Source organism: Rhinolophus sinicus, linkage group LG04, assembly GCF_036562045.2.
Source record: "Rhinolophus sinicus isolate RSC01 linkage group LG04, ASM3656204v1, whole genome shotgun sequence".
In the NCBI taxonomy this organism is placed as follows: domain Eukaryota; kingdom Metazoa; phylum Chordata; class Mammalia; order Chiroptera; family Rhinolophidae; genus Rhinolophus; species Rhinolophus sinicus.
The window spans coordinates 60,630,772-60,644,449 of NC_133754.1; the positions used below are offsets into that span (position 1 = coordinate 60,630,772).

At 51.8% G+C, this 13,678-nt stretch overlaps 1 protein-coding gene across 17 annotated transcripts in view; it reads left to right on the plus strand.

Annotated features, from left to right (window-relative positions):
• The window catches only part of FGFR1 (fibroblast growth factor receptor 1), a 46,204-nt gene that overhangs the window by 30,081 nt on the left and 2,445 nt on the right, over positions 1 to 13,678 (plus strand). For 2 of the 17 annotated variants that reach the window (XM_074329638.1, XM_074329639.1), the window contains exons 3-13: positions 847 to 1,113; positions 2,496 to 2,585; positions 2,858 to 3,030; positions 4,737 to 4,860; positions 5,887 to 6,077; positions 8,018 to 8,162; positions 10,190 to 10,392; positions 11,176 to 11,321; positions 11,553 to 11,674; positions 12,151 to 12,261; positions 12,775 to 12,965. In XM_074329638.1, coding sequence (XP_074185739.1) covers positions 847 to 1,113; positions 2,496 to 2,585; positions 2,858 to 3,030; positions 4,737 to 4,860; positions 5,887 to 6,077; positions 8,018 to 8,162; positions 10,190 to 10,392; positions 11,176 to 11,321; positions 11,553 to 11,674; positions 12,151 to 12,261; positions 12,775 to 12,965 — 1,763 coding nt within the window. Of the gene's footprint in view, positions 1 to 846; positions 1,114 to 2,495; positions 2,586 to 2,857; positions 3,031 to 4,736; positions 4,861 to 5,886; positions 6,078 to 7,086; positions 7,238 to 8,017; positions 8,163 to 10,189; positions 10,393 to 11,175; positions 11,322 to 11,552; positions 11,675 to 12,150; positions 12,262 to 12,774; positions 12,966 to 13,678 lie in introns of all 17 variants that reach the window. The other 15 variants (XM_074329634.1, XM_019748093.2, XM_074329637.1 and 12 more) reach the window with 12 other exon arrangements.

Below are 13,678 nucleotides of genomic sequence, written 5' to 3' on the forward strand. Positions count from 1 at the left end.
ACTGGACATGCATGACAGTGTGTTGGGGGAGAGGAGAGGGAGAGGAAGGTGGGAGGCTTGGGAGAGGGAGCCGTGCAGTGGGATGAGGAGAAAGGAGCTTTGTGTGCACTGGCTTAGGCTGCCAGCACAAGTGTGGGTTTGGTGGCAGCTGCAGGCCTCCGTTCCTAATATAGGCAAAAGCTCTGAATCCTCTGGCCTGACACCTGTTAGCTAGAGGCTCCCCTGAGCTGACCTCTCCTTGGGCTGTCGCTCCCCGAAATGCATCTTATGCATCTGACTCATTGGGGCGCCAGAACCCCCTGCTGAATCACTTGAACCCAGAGCCACCGGTTGAGAAATTGCCTTCTCTCAATTTGGGGTGGGCTGCTGGATTTTTGAGGGGTGGGGTTTCTTTACCTGTTAGTAGGGAAAGAGGTGAGGCTGACATAGCCAAAAGGAAATGGGGTGTTCCTCTGGGAAGTGGCCATTTTTGGCAAAGAACTAAATGTGTGGGGAGGGGGCACTCTGGATACAGAAGTCCTGGAGAGAGTTGGCCTTGTCCCCTAGGATGGAGGGAAATGAAATGTGAACCGCTTAATGCTGCTGCAGCTGCTTCCTAACTTTGCCTCTTTCTTCCTTTGAACCTCTGGAGGAGGTGGGTAGAGAAGAAGAGATGGGGGTTCCCAGGTAGCCATCCTTTTCCTCACTGACCCATGTTCCAGTCCCCACCTCCCCAGCTTTGTGGCCCCGGGATATGGCAGCTCAGTGCAGCTAGCGTAATTCCCTTTGTCTCTCCCCTCCTTCCCTCTCCCTCTCTTCCTCTCCGGTCCCTTGGTTCCTCTTCCTGGTCCCTGTGGGTGGCTGCAGCCCAGCCCTGGGGAGCCCCTGTGGAAGTGGAGTCCTTCCTGGTCCACCCTGGTGACCTGCTGCAGCTTCGCTGTCGGCTGCGGGACGATGTCCAGAGCATCAACTGGCTGCGGGACGGGGTGCAGCTGGTGGAAAGCAACCGTACCCGCATCACAGGGGAGGAGGTGGAGGTGCGGGATTCTGTGCCCACCGACTCTGGCCTCTACGCTTGCGTGACCAGCAGCCCCTCAGGCAGTGACACCACCTACTTCTCCGTCAATGTCTCAGGTTGGTAGCAAAGCCCTGCCCTCACCCTCTCCTTGGATCCACCCCTCCCACCTTCTTTGCTAGTTTCAGGGGGAGGCGAACCTCCTCCCCTTCCATGATCTGCCCCCACTCTGCTTCAGAAACTGCTGCCCACTAACATTGCTCCCTGCCCGCCGCGCGGCTTAGCTCTCAGGGGGGTGACCAGGTCGTGCCTCCAGATCGACCTTGGAGGTGATTGCTGATATTCTGGGGGCAGTAAGACCCGGATTGTTCCAGCACCACTTGCCCACATCTCCAGGGTGCTATGTGGGGGCTCAGCCAGCTTCCATCTTCTCATTCCCTTGCCATTTGGACTTGGTACTCGGCTTAGTGATTAGAGCCCCCGAATACATTGTGAGGTCCCTACTGTGATGGGGAAGGATCCAGGTGCACCGCCATGTCCACAGGCTTTATGGAAAACATCTGTCCTCCAGCTTCTAGAGCTGTAGTAGGGCAGCCAGGGAACCCTAGAGCTCTGCGACTTTGGGAATCTGCCATTTTTAGAATGCGACTTTCACAAAAGCAGGATGAAATGAAGTAGAACTGAAATTTCCTTTATGCCATTTGTGCACCTGTAGGGTGCGGGCTTGGCACTTCCTCCACTCAGACATCCTTTATAACCTGCCCCTAATGGGGACTTAACTCCTTTATTTCCCTCCCGACCCCCAAAAGCACTAGCCAGGACTGGAGAAGGATCTGGCATGAGCCCTGATTGGTGACCACATATGTGTCAAGCCTCTTAAAAGGAATGGCTACGAGGGGAGAAGTGTTGGCAGCTGCGGACTGTATAGTGGCCTTCCTCTCTGCTCTGGTTAAGAAGGGCAGCTTCCAAACCTTAGCAGATGCATGCTAGAAAAAGTCTGACTGTAGGTTGTTCAGCCCATGGCTTTGGAAATAGTTTCTGGCCTCAGTGTGCCTGGATCTGTCTGGGTTTCCCAGTGGTTAGCAGGGCAAAGGAGGAGACAGGCTCCCTGGGTGCTAGTCCTGAGACCCAGCACACTGGGTGGCTCCATCAGGGGGGCGAGCCTCTGAATGCAGGGTGCAATTCAATTACAGAGGACCCGCTGCCCCTGCTGGAACTGCCCGGTGTAATGGCTCTGGGCAGAAAGGGGCAGTGCATTGGTTTGGGGGAAGAAAGGGGACAAGCATCAAGCGTTTGGCTCTTAATGAACTGTTTCTATCCCTCTGAGAGACAGTCACTAAGGGAAGTCACTAAGGGCCTGAGAGTCAGTATGGGGAGGGTGTCTGCTCAGCTATAAGTGGGTTGGCCTTTATGTTTAGGGGGTGGCTGTTGATATGGGTGGAAATCTAGAGAGCCCCTCTTCCCTTGGAGGGCCCTCAGTACCCCCTTCTCCTTCCCGTAGATGCTCTCCCCTCCTCGGAGGATGATGATGACGATGATGACTCCTCCTCAGAGGAGAAAGAGACAGATAACACCAAACCAAACCGTATGCGTGAGACACTGTTTCCTACCTTACTGCCCTGCGGGCCTGGCACTTGGGTTTGGGCGGGAAGTGGGAGGCTCGGTTGGCTGTTTGGAGGTCGGGAGGAGAAGCGGGCATGTGGGGTCATCATGCTTGACAGCGGGATCCTCCGAGCATCCCAGGCAGTGTGGGCATGGGTCACAGTTGTTGGGCAGGGGGTGGGGTGCCTCCAGGTCCTGGCCTGGGCCCTTGCTCCTGAGCCTCACCAGCCCCCTGCCTATCTCCTGGCTTTCCCTGAGCAGCCGTGGCTCCGTACTGGACGTCCCCAGAAAAGATGGAAAAGAAATTGCATGCAGTGCCAGCCGCCAAGACAGTGAAGTTCAAATGCCCTTCCAGTGGGACTCCTAACCCAACATTGCGCTGGTTGAAAAATGGCAAAGAATTCAAACCTGACCACAGGATTGGAGGCTACAAGGTATGTGTATATATGACAGTTAGAGGAAAAGGAACGGGCAAAGTTGATTTAGAAAATCCTTATCATATGCCTTTAATTATTTCAAATAGGGCTTTGTCACTATAAAAGTAATGCATTTTAGAAAACTTTCAAATACAAACAAGTGAAAATAAAGTTGAAATTTTTTTGGTCTTTTTCCCCATGTATATGGTTTTTAGATAGTTGATTACAGCGTATATGTAACTTCTTATCTTGTCACTTGTTGACATTATAACATGAATCTTTTGCCATGGGTTTGAAGGATAATTTTTCATCACTGAATAATATTCCATTACTAAATTGTCCCATAATTTGATGAATTATTTGTGCTATTAGTTGTTTCCTAGTTTTTCAATATTATAATTAATGTTACCATGAATGTAGTTGCACTTAAATATTTGTCATCATTTTTAAATGTTCTTCCTTAGGACAGATTGTTAGAAGTGAGGTTACTAGATCAATGCACAAGCATTTGTAAGGCCTTGATACATATTACCCGGTTACTTTTTTCCCCTGCTAATTAGGTAATTTTATTTATTCATTCGCTTATTCATTTATTACATGAACACTGCTTGAACACATGTCTTTCCAGAAAGTATACTAGGCAAGAGAGAGTTCAGAGTACGATGGGAAGACATAAAATTTTATTGTGATATTTGCTCTAATGGAGGATGACGCCGATAATGAGTTTGGGTGTGGTTTTATTTTTAAATTTTATTTTATTATGGTAACAATTACTCTCTTAAAAAGGAAAATTAATTCATCCTCCCATACCAGAGTATAAGAATGATAAGCTCATGATAACTTTCGCCAACAAATTTGATAGATGATAGTGTCCCATTGTTCTCTTGCGTGTTATTTTGCTTACAAACAGACTTAGAATTTTCACTGTTAAGAAACGATTTCCATTTCCTGTTGCGTAAATTGTCTGTTCATGTCCTCTGCCCATTTACACTGTAGGAGGAACATGTCCATTGGAATCCCTTTAGAGTCTCTGATCAACCTTGTAGTCCCTGTTTCTCTCCCATCTCATCCAGCTGCTCTTTTCTCAATCTTGTATGAGACAAGCAGAGGAGATGAGAAAAATCGGGAACCACTGTACACTAATTCACCAAACGCTGTGAGCACAGCAGTGTGCTGGGAGTGGTACCAGGGAGCCCTCTGCCCGTACAGAATTTCCAGCCTTGTAGGAGGGCAGATGTCCCTGAGCACTGTCATGAAAAGCAGGCTGTGCTCAGTGCTTCATTAGAGGTACAGTGAGAACAGTTCTGATCACAGATTGGGCTGGAGGAGATGATTTTTGAAATGAGACATTAAGGGCAGACAGGGCCAGACTCGTCGCCGGGAGCCGATCCAGCACAGGAACAGTGTGGATAGAGCACAGAGTGGGGAAAGTTCCCTGAGTATTTGGGAGCATGCGGAAGGCACCTTTGTCCAGATCACCATGGCCTTAGCTGCTGGGGGCAGACGTCCAGAGTTCCTCACACTCGGTTTGCCTAAAGTGTTCTTTCAGAGTGTGCATGGGCTGGGGGCGGGCTGGCCATGCCTCGCGGTGCCACACGGGCGGGCCGTGTGCTCTGGACTCAGATTGGAGGGTAAGTGCCACAGGGCACCAACGCTGCCAGGTGGCTTCTGCCTGTGTTGTCCCACAGACCCTCACTGGAGCCCTTCGGCATGTTTCCCCTCAGGTCCGGTATGCCACCTGGAGTATCATAATGGACTCTGTGGTGCCTTCTGACAAGGGCAACTACACCTGCATTGTGGAGAATGAGTATGGCAGCATTAACCACACCTACCAGCTCGATGTCGTGGGTAAGAATGCAAATGGCGACAGGAGCTTAGAGGGAAGAGAGCAGGGGCGCCGAGACACAGCCATGGGGTCCAGGTTTAGTTCGGGATAAAGTCCGCCTGGCTTTGGCACTGAAGAGCTGTCAGTTTATGCACGTCACTTTCCTCTTTTGTGCCGTGCTTTTCTTATCTGTAAATAAGAGCTGAGGGGATCAGATAGTGCTATGACTCATTGTTAAAGTGAAAGGTGCTGCTGTTGATAGTCTCAGGAGGGGATTGCAGTAGTGATGTTAAATTTAGCCTAATAGTAGCTATTGCTTCATGAACGCCAACAGTGTGCTGGGCACTTGAAACACATCAGCTGCGCTTCTCATGGCACCCCTGCAGGGTTGGCACAGAGGAGCCCGCTGAGGCTCAGGGAGTCAGGCTGTTAGTTCATGCAGACTCCAGGCCTGTGCTGACTCCAGGGCACCGCATGAGAAACTGGGTGCTCCAACTGCATCCTGTTCGTTCCTTCTACACATTCTGAATCTCATTCTCTAAAGCTCTTAAGGTAAAGAGTTATAGCCAGCATTCTGTCTTGGTTTTGAGGAGATGGCCTTAAAAGAAACTTCTGGTCTGTTAGGTGTGGGGCAGGGTCTGCAGTTCGGCATTTCTAACAAGCTCCTAGGTGACGCTGTGCTGTGCTCTCGGAACATGCTTTGAACAGCAGGAGTCTAAGTGACTATAATTTTAGTTAAGGAAATGTCGGTCTGAGGGTGGGATCAGATAGGGTTCTCCATGAAGGCAACGGAGACTTCTTTTGCCTGTAAACGTGGAGTTGTTTGCCTTAGGGAGGAGGTTCCTCATAGCCTAGGGTCTGAGGAGAGGACGTCCCTTCTCCCAACTCAGGTTCGAGGGGCTTAGCAGAGGGGCTGGGCAGTGCACCACCCATCGCAGGGAAAGCTGAGGGGTGGTGACCTTGTCTTTGTGGTCTTTGAGATGCTCTCTGTTGGCCAGGAGGAGACCGTTGTAGGGCCTGACAAGCCTCTCCTCTCCCTTCCTCCGTAGAGCGGTCCCCTCACCGGCCCATCCTGCAGGCAGGGTTGCCTGCCAACAAGACAGTGGCCCTGGGCAGCAATGTGGAGTTCATGTGTAAGGTGTACAGTGACCCCCAGCCACACATCCAGTGGCTAAAGCACATCGAGGTGAATGGGAGTAAGATTGGTCCGGACAACCTGCCTTATGTCCAGATCTTGAAGGTAATCTTGGCCCCAATCTCTGTGGGCTGGGTGCTGGGAAGGAGACCAATATCTCCCGGGGCCCAAGTGCTGTGTTCAGCCTCAGTTCCCATGATTGGGACTCATCCTTTACCCTTCAGGCACATGTTCCATCTTAAATAGGGACAAGCCACATTCCCCAGGACTAGAGACAGGTCACAGAGTGGAGGCGCGATGGGAGGTAGGTGGGGCATTACGGGTTTTTAAAGAGCTTTGAGAGTGGCTCAGGCTTTTGGGTCAGCTACTGAAGGAAGGCATTTGGACTCCTGCTTTTTCCATTGCCCGGGACCGAAGCCCTTCCAGCAAGCGTTTCCCTGTTTCCACGCTGTTTCCTAAGTCACATTCTTTCTGGCAAGTGGGGTGAATGATAAGGGCACAGCTTACGTAGAGGTAGAAAAGCAAATGCCATAGGTAAATTCTAAGCAGTATCAGGAGTAATGGCATTTTCTTCCTTTTTCCTCTCACTCCCAGACATTTGATTGTCCCTGGATGCTCCATTAATCCAGGGAAGGTAATTGCCTAATTCTCCAGTGGATCTTGCAACAGGAAATAACCAGAAGCTGGGAAAGTGGTTTACCTCCTGGTCCCAGAGTTAGACCTCATCCTCCCCTGGCTTGGCTGTCCCAAAGATTTACTGGCTATCCCTTCTCTTCACTACTGGTGCTGAAACTGCCGTGTAGGAAATGGGGCCATGGCTTTGGACCTTGGCCACTGTCTCTGGCCATTCGCAATTTCTGCCCAAGTCCTGGAGCCGTGGGTTTAATACAAACAGAATGTTTGATTGGGGGCAGTGACTTTTTTTTTTCTGGTTTATTTTGCTGTCAAATGTTTTGGACTTTTGAACTCAACTTGTCTTCTTACAAAGGGAAAGATGATAAATCACACTTAACGTCTTCCTTGCCTTCGCTCCCTGCCTTCACCTCACATGGGAGCAAGGTATAGGCACATCTCAGTTTGCCCCACTGACTGGCATGTCATTGGTTTGTTCCAGCATTCGGGGATTAATAGCTCGGATGCGGAAGTGCTGACCCTGTTCAATGTGACAGAGGCCCAGAGCGGGGAGTATGTGTGTAAGGTTTCCAATTATATTGGTGAAGCTAACCAGTCTGCGTGGCTCACTGTCACCAGACCTGTGGCAAAAGGTAATGGGGAGACGGATGGGGCCCTGTGCTGGGAGTTTGATTTTGGCCCCAAGCTGCTGGGGCAGGTGGGGAAGCCAGCGCCCAACTCTCCCTGTTATCCTGCTGTATTTCTAGTGCCCAGAGCCATGGAAAAATACCCGGCCTGGGAGGCTGGTTTGGTTTGGTACTGTGTTGGTATCTGCCCCCTCTGTGCCTTCTGTGTGTTCCCTGGCTGTATGTGCACTCATGAGGACAGCCTGGCTCTGTTGCGAATGATGTGCAGACTGAAGATTTGAGCAGTGGCTCTGAGAAGGGACCAGGCGTTCCCGTGTAAGCCCCCATCCTCATGCCGTGTGTGTGTGTGTGTGTGTGTGTGTGTGTGACAGAGAGAGAGACAGAGAGAGAGAGAGGCGCTGCAGTACCCGTCCATCCCTCCTGTGTGTGCCCTCTGACTCTCTTTACCTGAAACCAAACAGCCCCCCGACTCGCTGGGCCCCATTTCTCCATGCTGCCCACTGCCCGCATGCTTAGATGGGCCAGGGGCTGCCAGCGTCTGGTGAAGGGTCATAACAGCCCCGTCGTCTCAGGTCTGCCGGAGTTCCTCCCTCAGGGTCTCACGCTCTTTCTCTAACAGGTCTCGCTGCCTGGTGGTTTTTGTTTGTTCATTGTTGCAAAGGAGACGCTGGGGAGCATCTCTTCTCTGGTTTTTTCGCCCCCTTATCTTTCTCCCTCCCTTTCTCTGTGTCTTGTAGAGGTCTCATGTCCTGTGCTTGTCCATTTTGCTTCCATTGTCTCTTCTAGACTGCCGGAGTTAATACCACCGACAAAGAGATGGAAGTGCTCCACTTAAGGAATGTCTCCTTTGAGGACGCGGGGGAGTATACGTGCTTGGCGGGTAACTCTATCGGACTCTCCCATCACTCTGCATGGTTGACCGTTCTGGAAGGTATACACTGGACTTCTCCTCTCGATGTCCTGCCCTTGCCACGGGCACGGGGGGAGCATGCATTGCGGGGCTGGGGGGAGACACAGAGCCGGGAGCCGTAGAGGAGCGGCTCCAGCAATTTCTCCAACCTGGAGGGTTGATTCCTCTCGGCTCACACAGGAGCTTTCCTCGTTTTGCAGGAACACGGAGGCCTCCCACCTATACACCTGCATCTGGCTCTCCCCTTGGCCAATGTAATGCATGCATGGGATCTGGACTTCACTTGCAGCCGGGCTCTCTTCCAGGGCAGGCTCCTTCCATCCTTGGGTCTAGCAGCCATCCCTGATTTGTCTGATCCTTTTTGCCAGCCCCAAAAGTCTCAGAAAGGGCCCCACTCCTCCTTTCACTGAAGGTAGGACTCTGTAAATACAGAGAGGCTTGCTAGCAATGCTAGCCCACCCTGCTGTGCGGCCGACCTCTGATGTCAGAGGATCCATGCTGCCAAGCCCCGTGCACTGGAGTTGCCTCAGGCAGCCGTGGGGCGCGGGAGGGTGCCCGTTCAGCCTCCCTGGCTGCTGACGTTTCTCCTCTTCCGAGAGGGGACGTCTGTGTGTTGGGCTGGGAAGGAAGGAGCCTGCAGCTTGCTCGGGGTGCTGGGCCGGTGACTGCAGGGCCGGAGCTGGTTGTCACTACTTCTTTGAGGTCCTGCATGTGGGTTGGGCGCTGCGCTGTTCTTGTTACTGCTGCAGCTTCTCCTCTCTCCTCTTCTGCCCTGCTTGCCCAATAGGGTCTGATAACACCCCTGCTGAGGCAGAGAAGCGTTCTGTTTTTGTCATCGTCACTGTCTTTGTCCCATGTGTACTCCCACTCAGTTGTCTTTGTTTCTCAACACTGGGGAAGGAGAAAAACAAACACTTCTTGTTATCAGCTCTGCTGTCTCCTTGCCAGGCCCCGGAAGTTCTCTTGGGGTTCAGTTGGGGTCATACCCGGTGCCTCTTGGGGGAGGCCCCCCAGGTGCCTGCCTCTGTGACTGGCTGGGGTTTTTTAAAGGGGAGGGTTGGGAGGAGGGCTGTGGAGGGAAGAGGGATGTTCACGCTGGTGGAGGGGGGAGGGTTCCACGCAGCCAGTGCTGTGATGCTGGATGTACACCCTCCCGGTCTTCCGTGGACGGGAATGGTGGTGGATCGAATGGATGGGCTTCTGTGGGAATGGAGTAAATTTAAATTCTAAGTGGAAGATGAGAGAAAAGAGTAAAACACGCCCCCCGACCATTTCCTTCTACTGTTTTAGGAGTCAGGGCCAGTGAGTAGCATTCTTAAGAACTGCAGAAAAGTTTGCATTTTTCATCTCAAGCAGTCTAAGACATGTTTGGAAATTAAGTCAGTTTTGCCTGTGGTTTGGCTAGGTGAAAATGTTTACACATCTGACTTGACAAAGATGACATAGGTGAAAGGTGAGATATTTAAGTCAGGACACAGACACACCCTTCCTTCCTGCCCTCGTTTGTCCTCATTCTGCGAATGCCACTATATGCCAGGTGCTGTGGCCTACAGAAATGAACCAGGTGCCATCCCAACTCTCAGGGACAATCAGAGACAAAAGACTCTCAGAAAGCAGTTCAGCTGTCCCCATGTGATTATGTGTGTGCCCACAGTGCGAAGGCACTGCAGAAAAGGACCGTGTTTCCATGAGGAGGCTGAGAAAGGCATCCAGACGAAGGGACTTCTCAGCTATCCCTTGCAGGGTACCTGGTAGCCCAGCAGTCCAGCTGAGCAAGGAGGGCTCCTGAATTAATGACGATGGGACTCGTGAGCAAGATGGGTCCAGTCCATCCCTCTTGAGGGATTCAAGTCAGGATCAGGAAGCCTCAAAGATCCTAAGATGTCCGATCTGCTTAGTGCCAGAACCCCAGTCCTAGCGAGGACCTCGCTTGATTCTTCTCTGCCCTACAGATTCCCAGAGGAAAGGAGATGGGTGGAGCTAGGAGCTAGGGACCCTAGTGGGCTGGGCCCCCAGAGCCTACTAACACCCTGTTCACACTGACTCAGCCCTGGAGGAAAGACCGGCGGTGATGACCTCGCCCCTATACCTGGAGATCATCATCTACTGCACAGGGGCCTTCCTCATCTCCTGCATGGTGGGCTCTGTCATCATCTACAAGATGAAGAGTGGCACCAAGAAGAGTGACTTCCACAGCCAGATGGCCGTGCACAAGCTGGCCAAGAGCATCCCTTTGCGCAGACAGGTAACAGAAAGTAGATAGGGGATTTGCACGCTCTGCATCACCTTCTCTCCCTGTGCCCCAGGGGCTCCTCCAGGACCCACTAACACCCACCCTGTCCATTGTCCCCAGCCTGCCGCTTTGGGGTTGCTTTCTGGCTTCTGGGCCAGGGGCAGTGGACTGTCCTGACCCACATAGAGTTGGGTTCCCATATGCCCAGCATAATCTGGCACGCGGATTGGGAGAAAGTCCTAGGTGGGCCAAATGTGCAATGGATATTACAAGTTTGAACTGTGCCCGAGGGCTGGTTAGAGATGGAAGACAGAGAGGAGGGCCTAAGTCAGGTCCCAAAAATGCCCTCTCTCTCCTGTGTGCCCTCCCTCCCATTCTCCAAGGCAATGGAACAAAAGGTAAAGGCATGTGAGAGGAGGGAATGTTCATGTAGATCTGGGTTCATTCCGGGAGGTGCTTTGGGAGTTAGGAATCCGTAATCAGAGGCAGGATTTTCACAAAGAATCTGGATGAGATAGGGCTGTTATTGCAGTGATAAGTTATAAAATTCAGCATGGAAGACGTAGCTATGGTCTGTTCATGTTAAAGGTGAGTAAAGTGAAACCAAGAAAGGCTAGTTGGTGGCAAAAACAAGTCCAAAGACCTTCTGTGGTCTTTCTGCCACTTGGTGCTGGAGAAGGAACATCAGGTAACAGATACATTCATCTGTCATTGGTGGAAAGTCCTGACTAGGAATTGCAGGACTCTGCGCCGCCCCCCCCACCTCCCTCGCTAGAAGGGTGACCCCACGCTTCTCTGTAGGTGTCGGCTGACTCCAGTGCGTCCATGAACTCTGGGGTTCTGTTGGTTCGGCCCTCACGTCTCTCCTCCAGTGGAACCCCCATGCTGGCTGGGGTCTCTGAATATGAGCTCCCTGAAGACCCTCGCTGGGAGCTGCCTCGAGACAGGTAATGTTCTAAGTTCACCTTGTGAGGCAGTCCTCTGCTTGTTATTCTCATGGTGGGAGGTGCTGTACTGAGACCTTCTAGGGGCTGGAGGTGCACCAGATGTGTCCGGGAAGCATCATTTCCACTTCCCACTCACAACTGGGTCAAATGGGGCCAGGTGGAAATGGGGTGCCCTTCTAAAATTTGAACTTTACCAGCCTCAACTTACTCCACCCTTTGTTTCCTCAAAAGACTGGTTTTAGGCAAACCCCTGGGAGAGGGCTGCTTTGGGCAGGTGGTGTTGGCGGAGGCCATTGGGCTGGACAAGGACAAACCCAACCGTGTGACCAAGGTGGCTGTGAAGATGTTGAAGTGTAAGTGATGTTTCTGTCCTTGCAGAAATGATCCCTTCCCTTGCCGAGCAGTCTGTGGGCCTCGGGCCAAGTGGAACACCCTCGGTGGTGCACTTTCCTTGCCCACACCTGCTACACGGTCTGCCTAGGGTTGCCGGGGAGTGGAGGAGGCATCCTGCACCCCGAGATTGCTATGATCTCACTTTGTGCCTTGGGGTCAGCCTGGGTCATGGTTGGGTGTTTATTCTAGATTCCATCGCTAGCTGATTTTCCCCACCATGTCCTCTGCTCCACTCATTACCACATGTTGCAACAGCAGCTGTCATGAGAGGGAAGGGAAAATAAATGTGGACATGAAAAGGGGAGGAGACAAGCCACTTCCGGAGAAAAGGGACTCCTCGGGCATACACCTCATCCCCTGCCCCTTAGCTTTTCTCCTATCACCCTCCCTTCCCAAGTAAACAAGTCTCATCCCCTTCTCTGGTTTGTGTGCAAAGCGGATGCAACAGAGAAAGACCTGTCAGACCTGATCTCAGAAATGGAGATGATGAAGATGATTGGGAAGCACAAGAACATCATCAACCTGCTGGGGGCCTGCACGCAGGATGGTAGGTGCTGAGCCAGGCCGGGCTTTCCCACCCCGTTTGGTGTAGGGCCTCAGATGGGAACGTGGGCCTGCCGCTCAAAGTACAGTATCTGTCAAGGAAAAGATACTGAGCTGGGCTATCAGTGAGCAGGCATCTCAGCCATGCTACGGAAGTGGAGTAAGGAGAGCAGCAGGGTTAGCAGTAGTTTCAGTATATTTCTTGGGGTCTGGGCTGATGCCCATTGGTGTTCATCTGAGAAGACAGATACCTAGAGTCACAAACACAGTGTGTGGATAGAAACAGATGAGTAATTGTGGTCTAGATTAGGGCTCTTAACCCCCAACTCTGCGTGGGAACTTTCTGGACTATACTGGGAAGAATTATTTCCCTGACTCTCTTTGGGTGGTGGGATGATTTTTCCTAAACGGGGGGTTAGGTTAGGGTGTGCCCTTGATGGTGGGGTTTCCTCGAGGTGAGGTGAAACCTGCTTACCAGCCTGCCTACCCTGATGGCCTCTTCATCCTCACGTTTCAGGTCCTTTGTACGTCATCGTGGAGTATGCCTCCAAGGGCAACCTCCGGGAGTACTTGCAGGCCCGGAGGCCTCCTGGGCTGGAATACTGTTACAACCCCAGCCACAACCCCGAAGAGCAGTTGTCCTCCAAGGACCTGGTATCCTGTGCTTATCAGGTGGCCCGAGGCATGGAGTATCTCGCCTCTAAGAAGGTGCGGCACCTGACAGCTCTCCTGGGTGAAGTTGGGGTGGGAACGGCCCTCCTCGTACCCCAGCTTATGACTTTCTATCCCTTGGCATCGTAGACACATTGAGCACTGACTATATGTGTTGTCTTAGGCTCTCAGGGAATGTCGGCATCAGGAGAGCCAGTGTAGCCTTGTGGCCTTGGGGGTCAGACTAAGTGGGGTTCAGATCTGTACACTGCCACTTTCTGCACAGGCTTGGGCAGCTGTGTAATATTTTGTTTCTTCAAATACAAAATCAGAATGGTTATGGGAGTAAAATGAAGTTGTGTGAGAGTGTTAAGTACAGTTTTTAGTGCTCAGTAAATGCTTCTTTTGTTTGGGCTCTAACCCAGCATGGATATGCTATGGCTGGAGAGACAGCTTGAGAGCACATACCTATACAGACTGGACATAAGCGTGAAGGTTCAGCCTTTGCCAGTACAAATCCAGAGCTAAAAGAGTTGGAAAGACCAGGAAAAGAGGCAGATACAGAGAGTTTGCTAATGACTGAGAGTTCTGGAGCTGTTCAAATGGCTGGGTTTGAAGTGGAAATGAGGAACATTCTACCAGGGAACTAGAATATTCGGGTGAGTGGTGTGGCAGGAGAAGGCCTGCCTGCCAGCTGCAGAGTGAGTGCTGTAGCACACAAGGTCTCAGACAGCTGGACCCCGATACGTGCTGACAGCCGTCGACCCCTA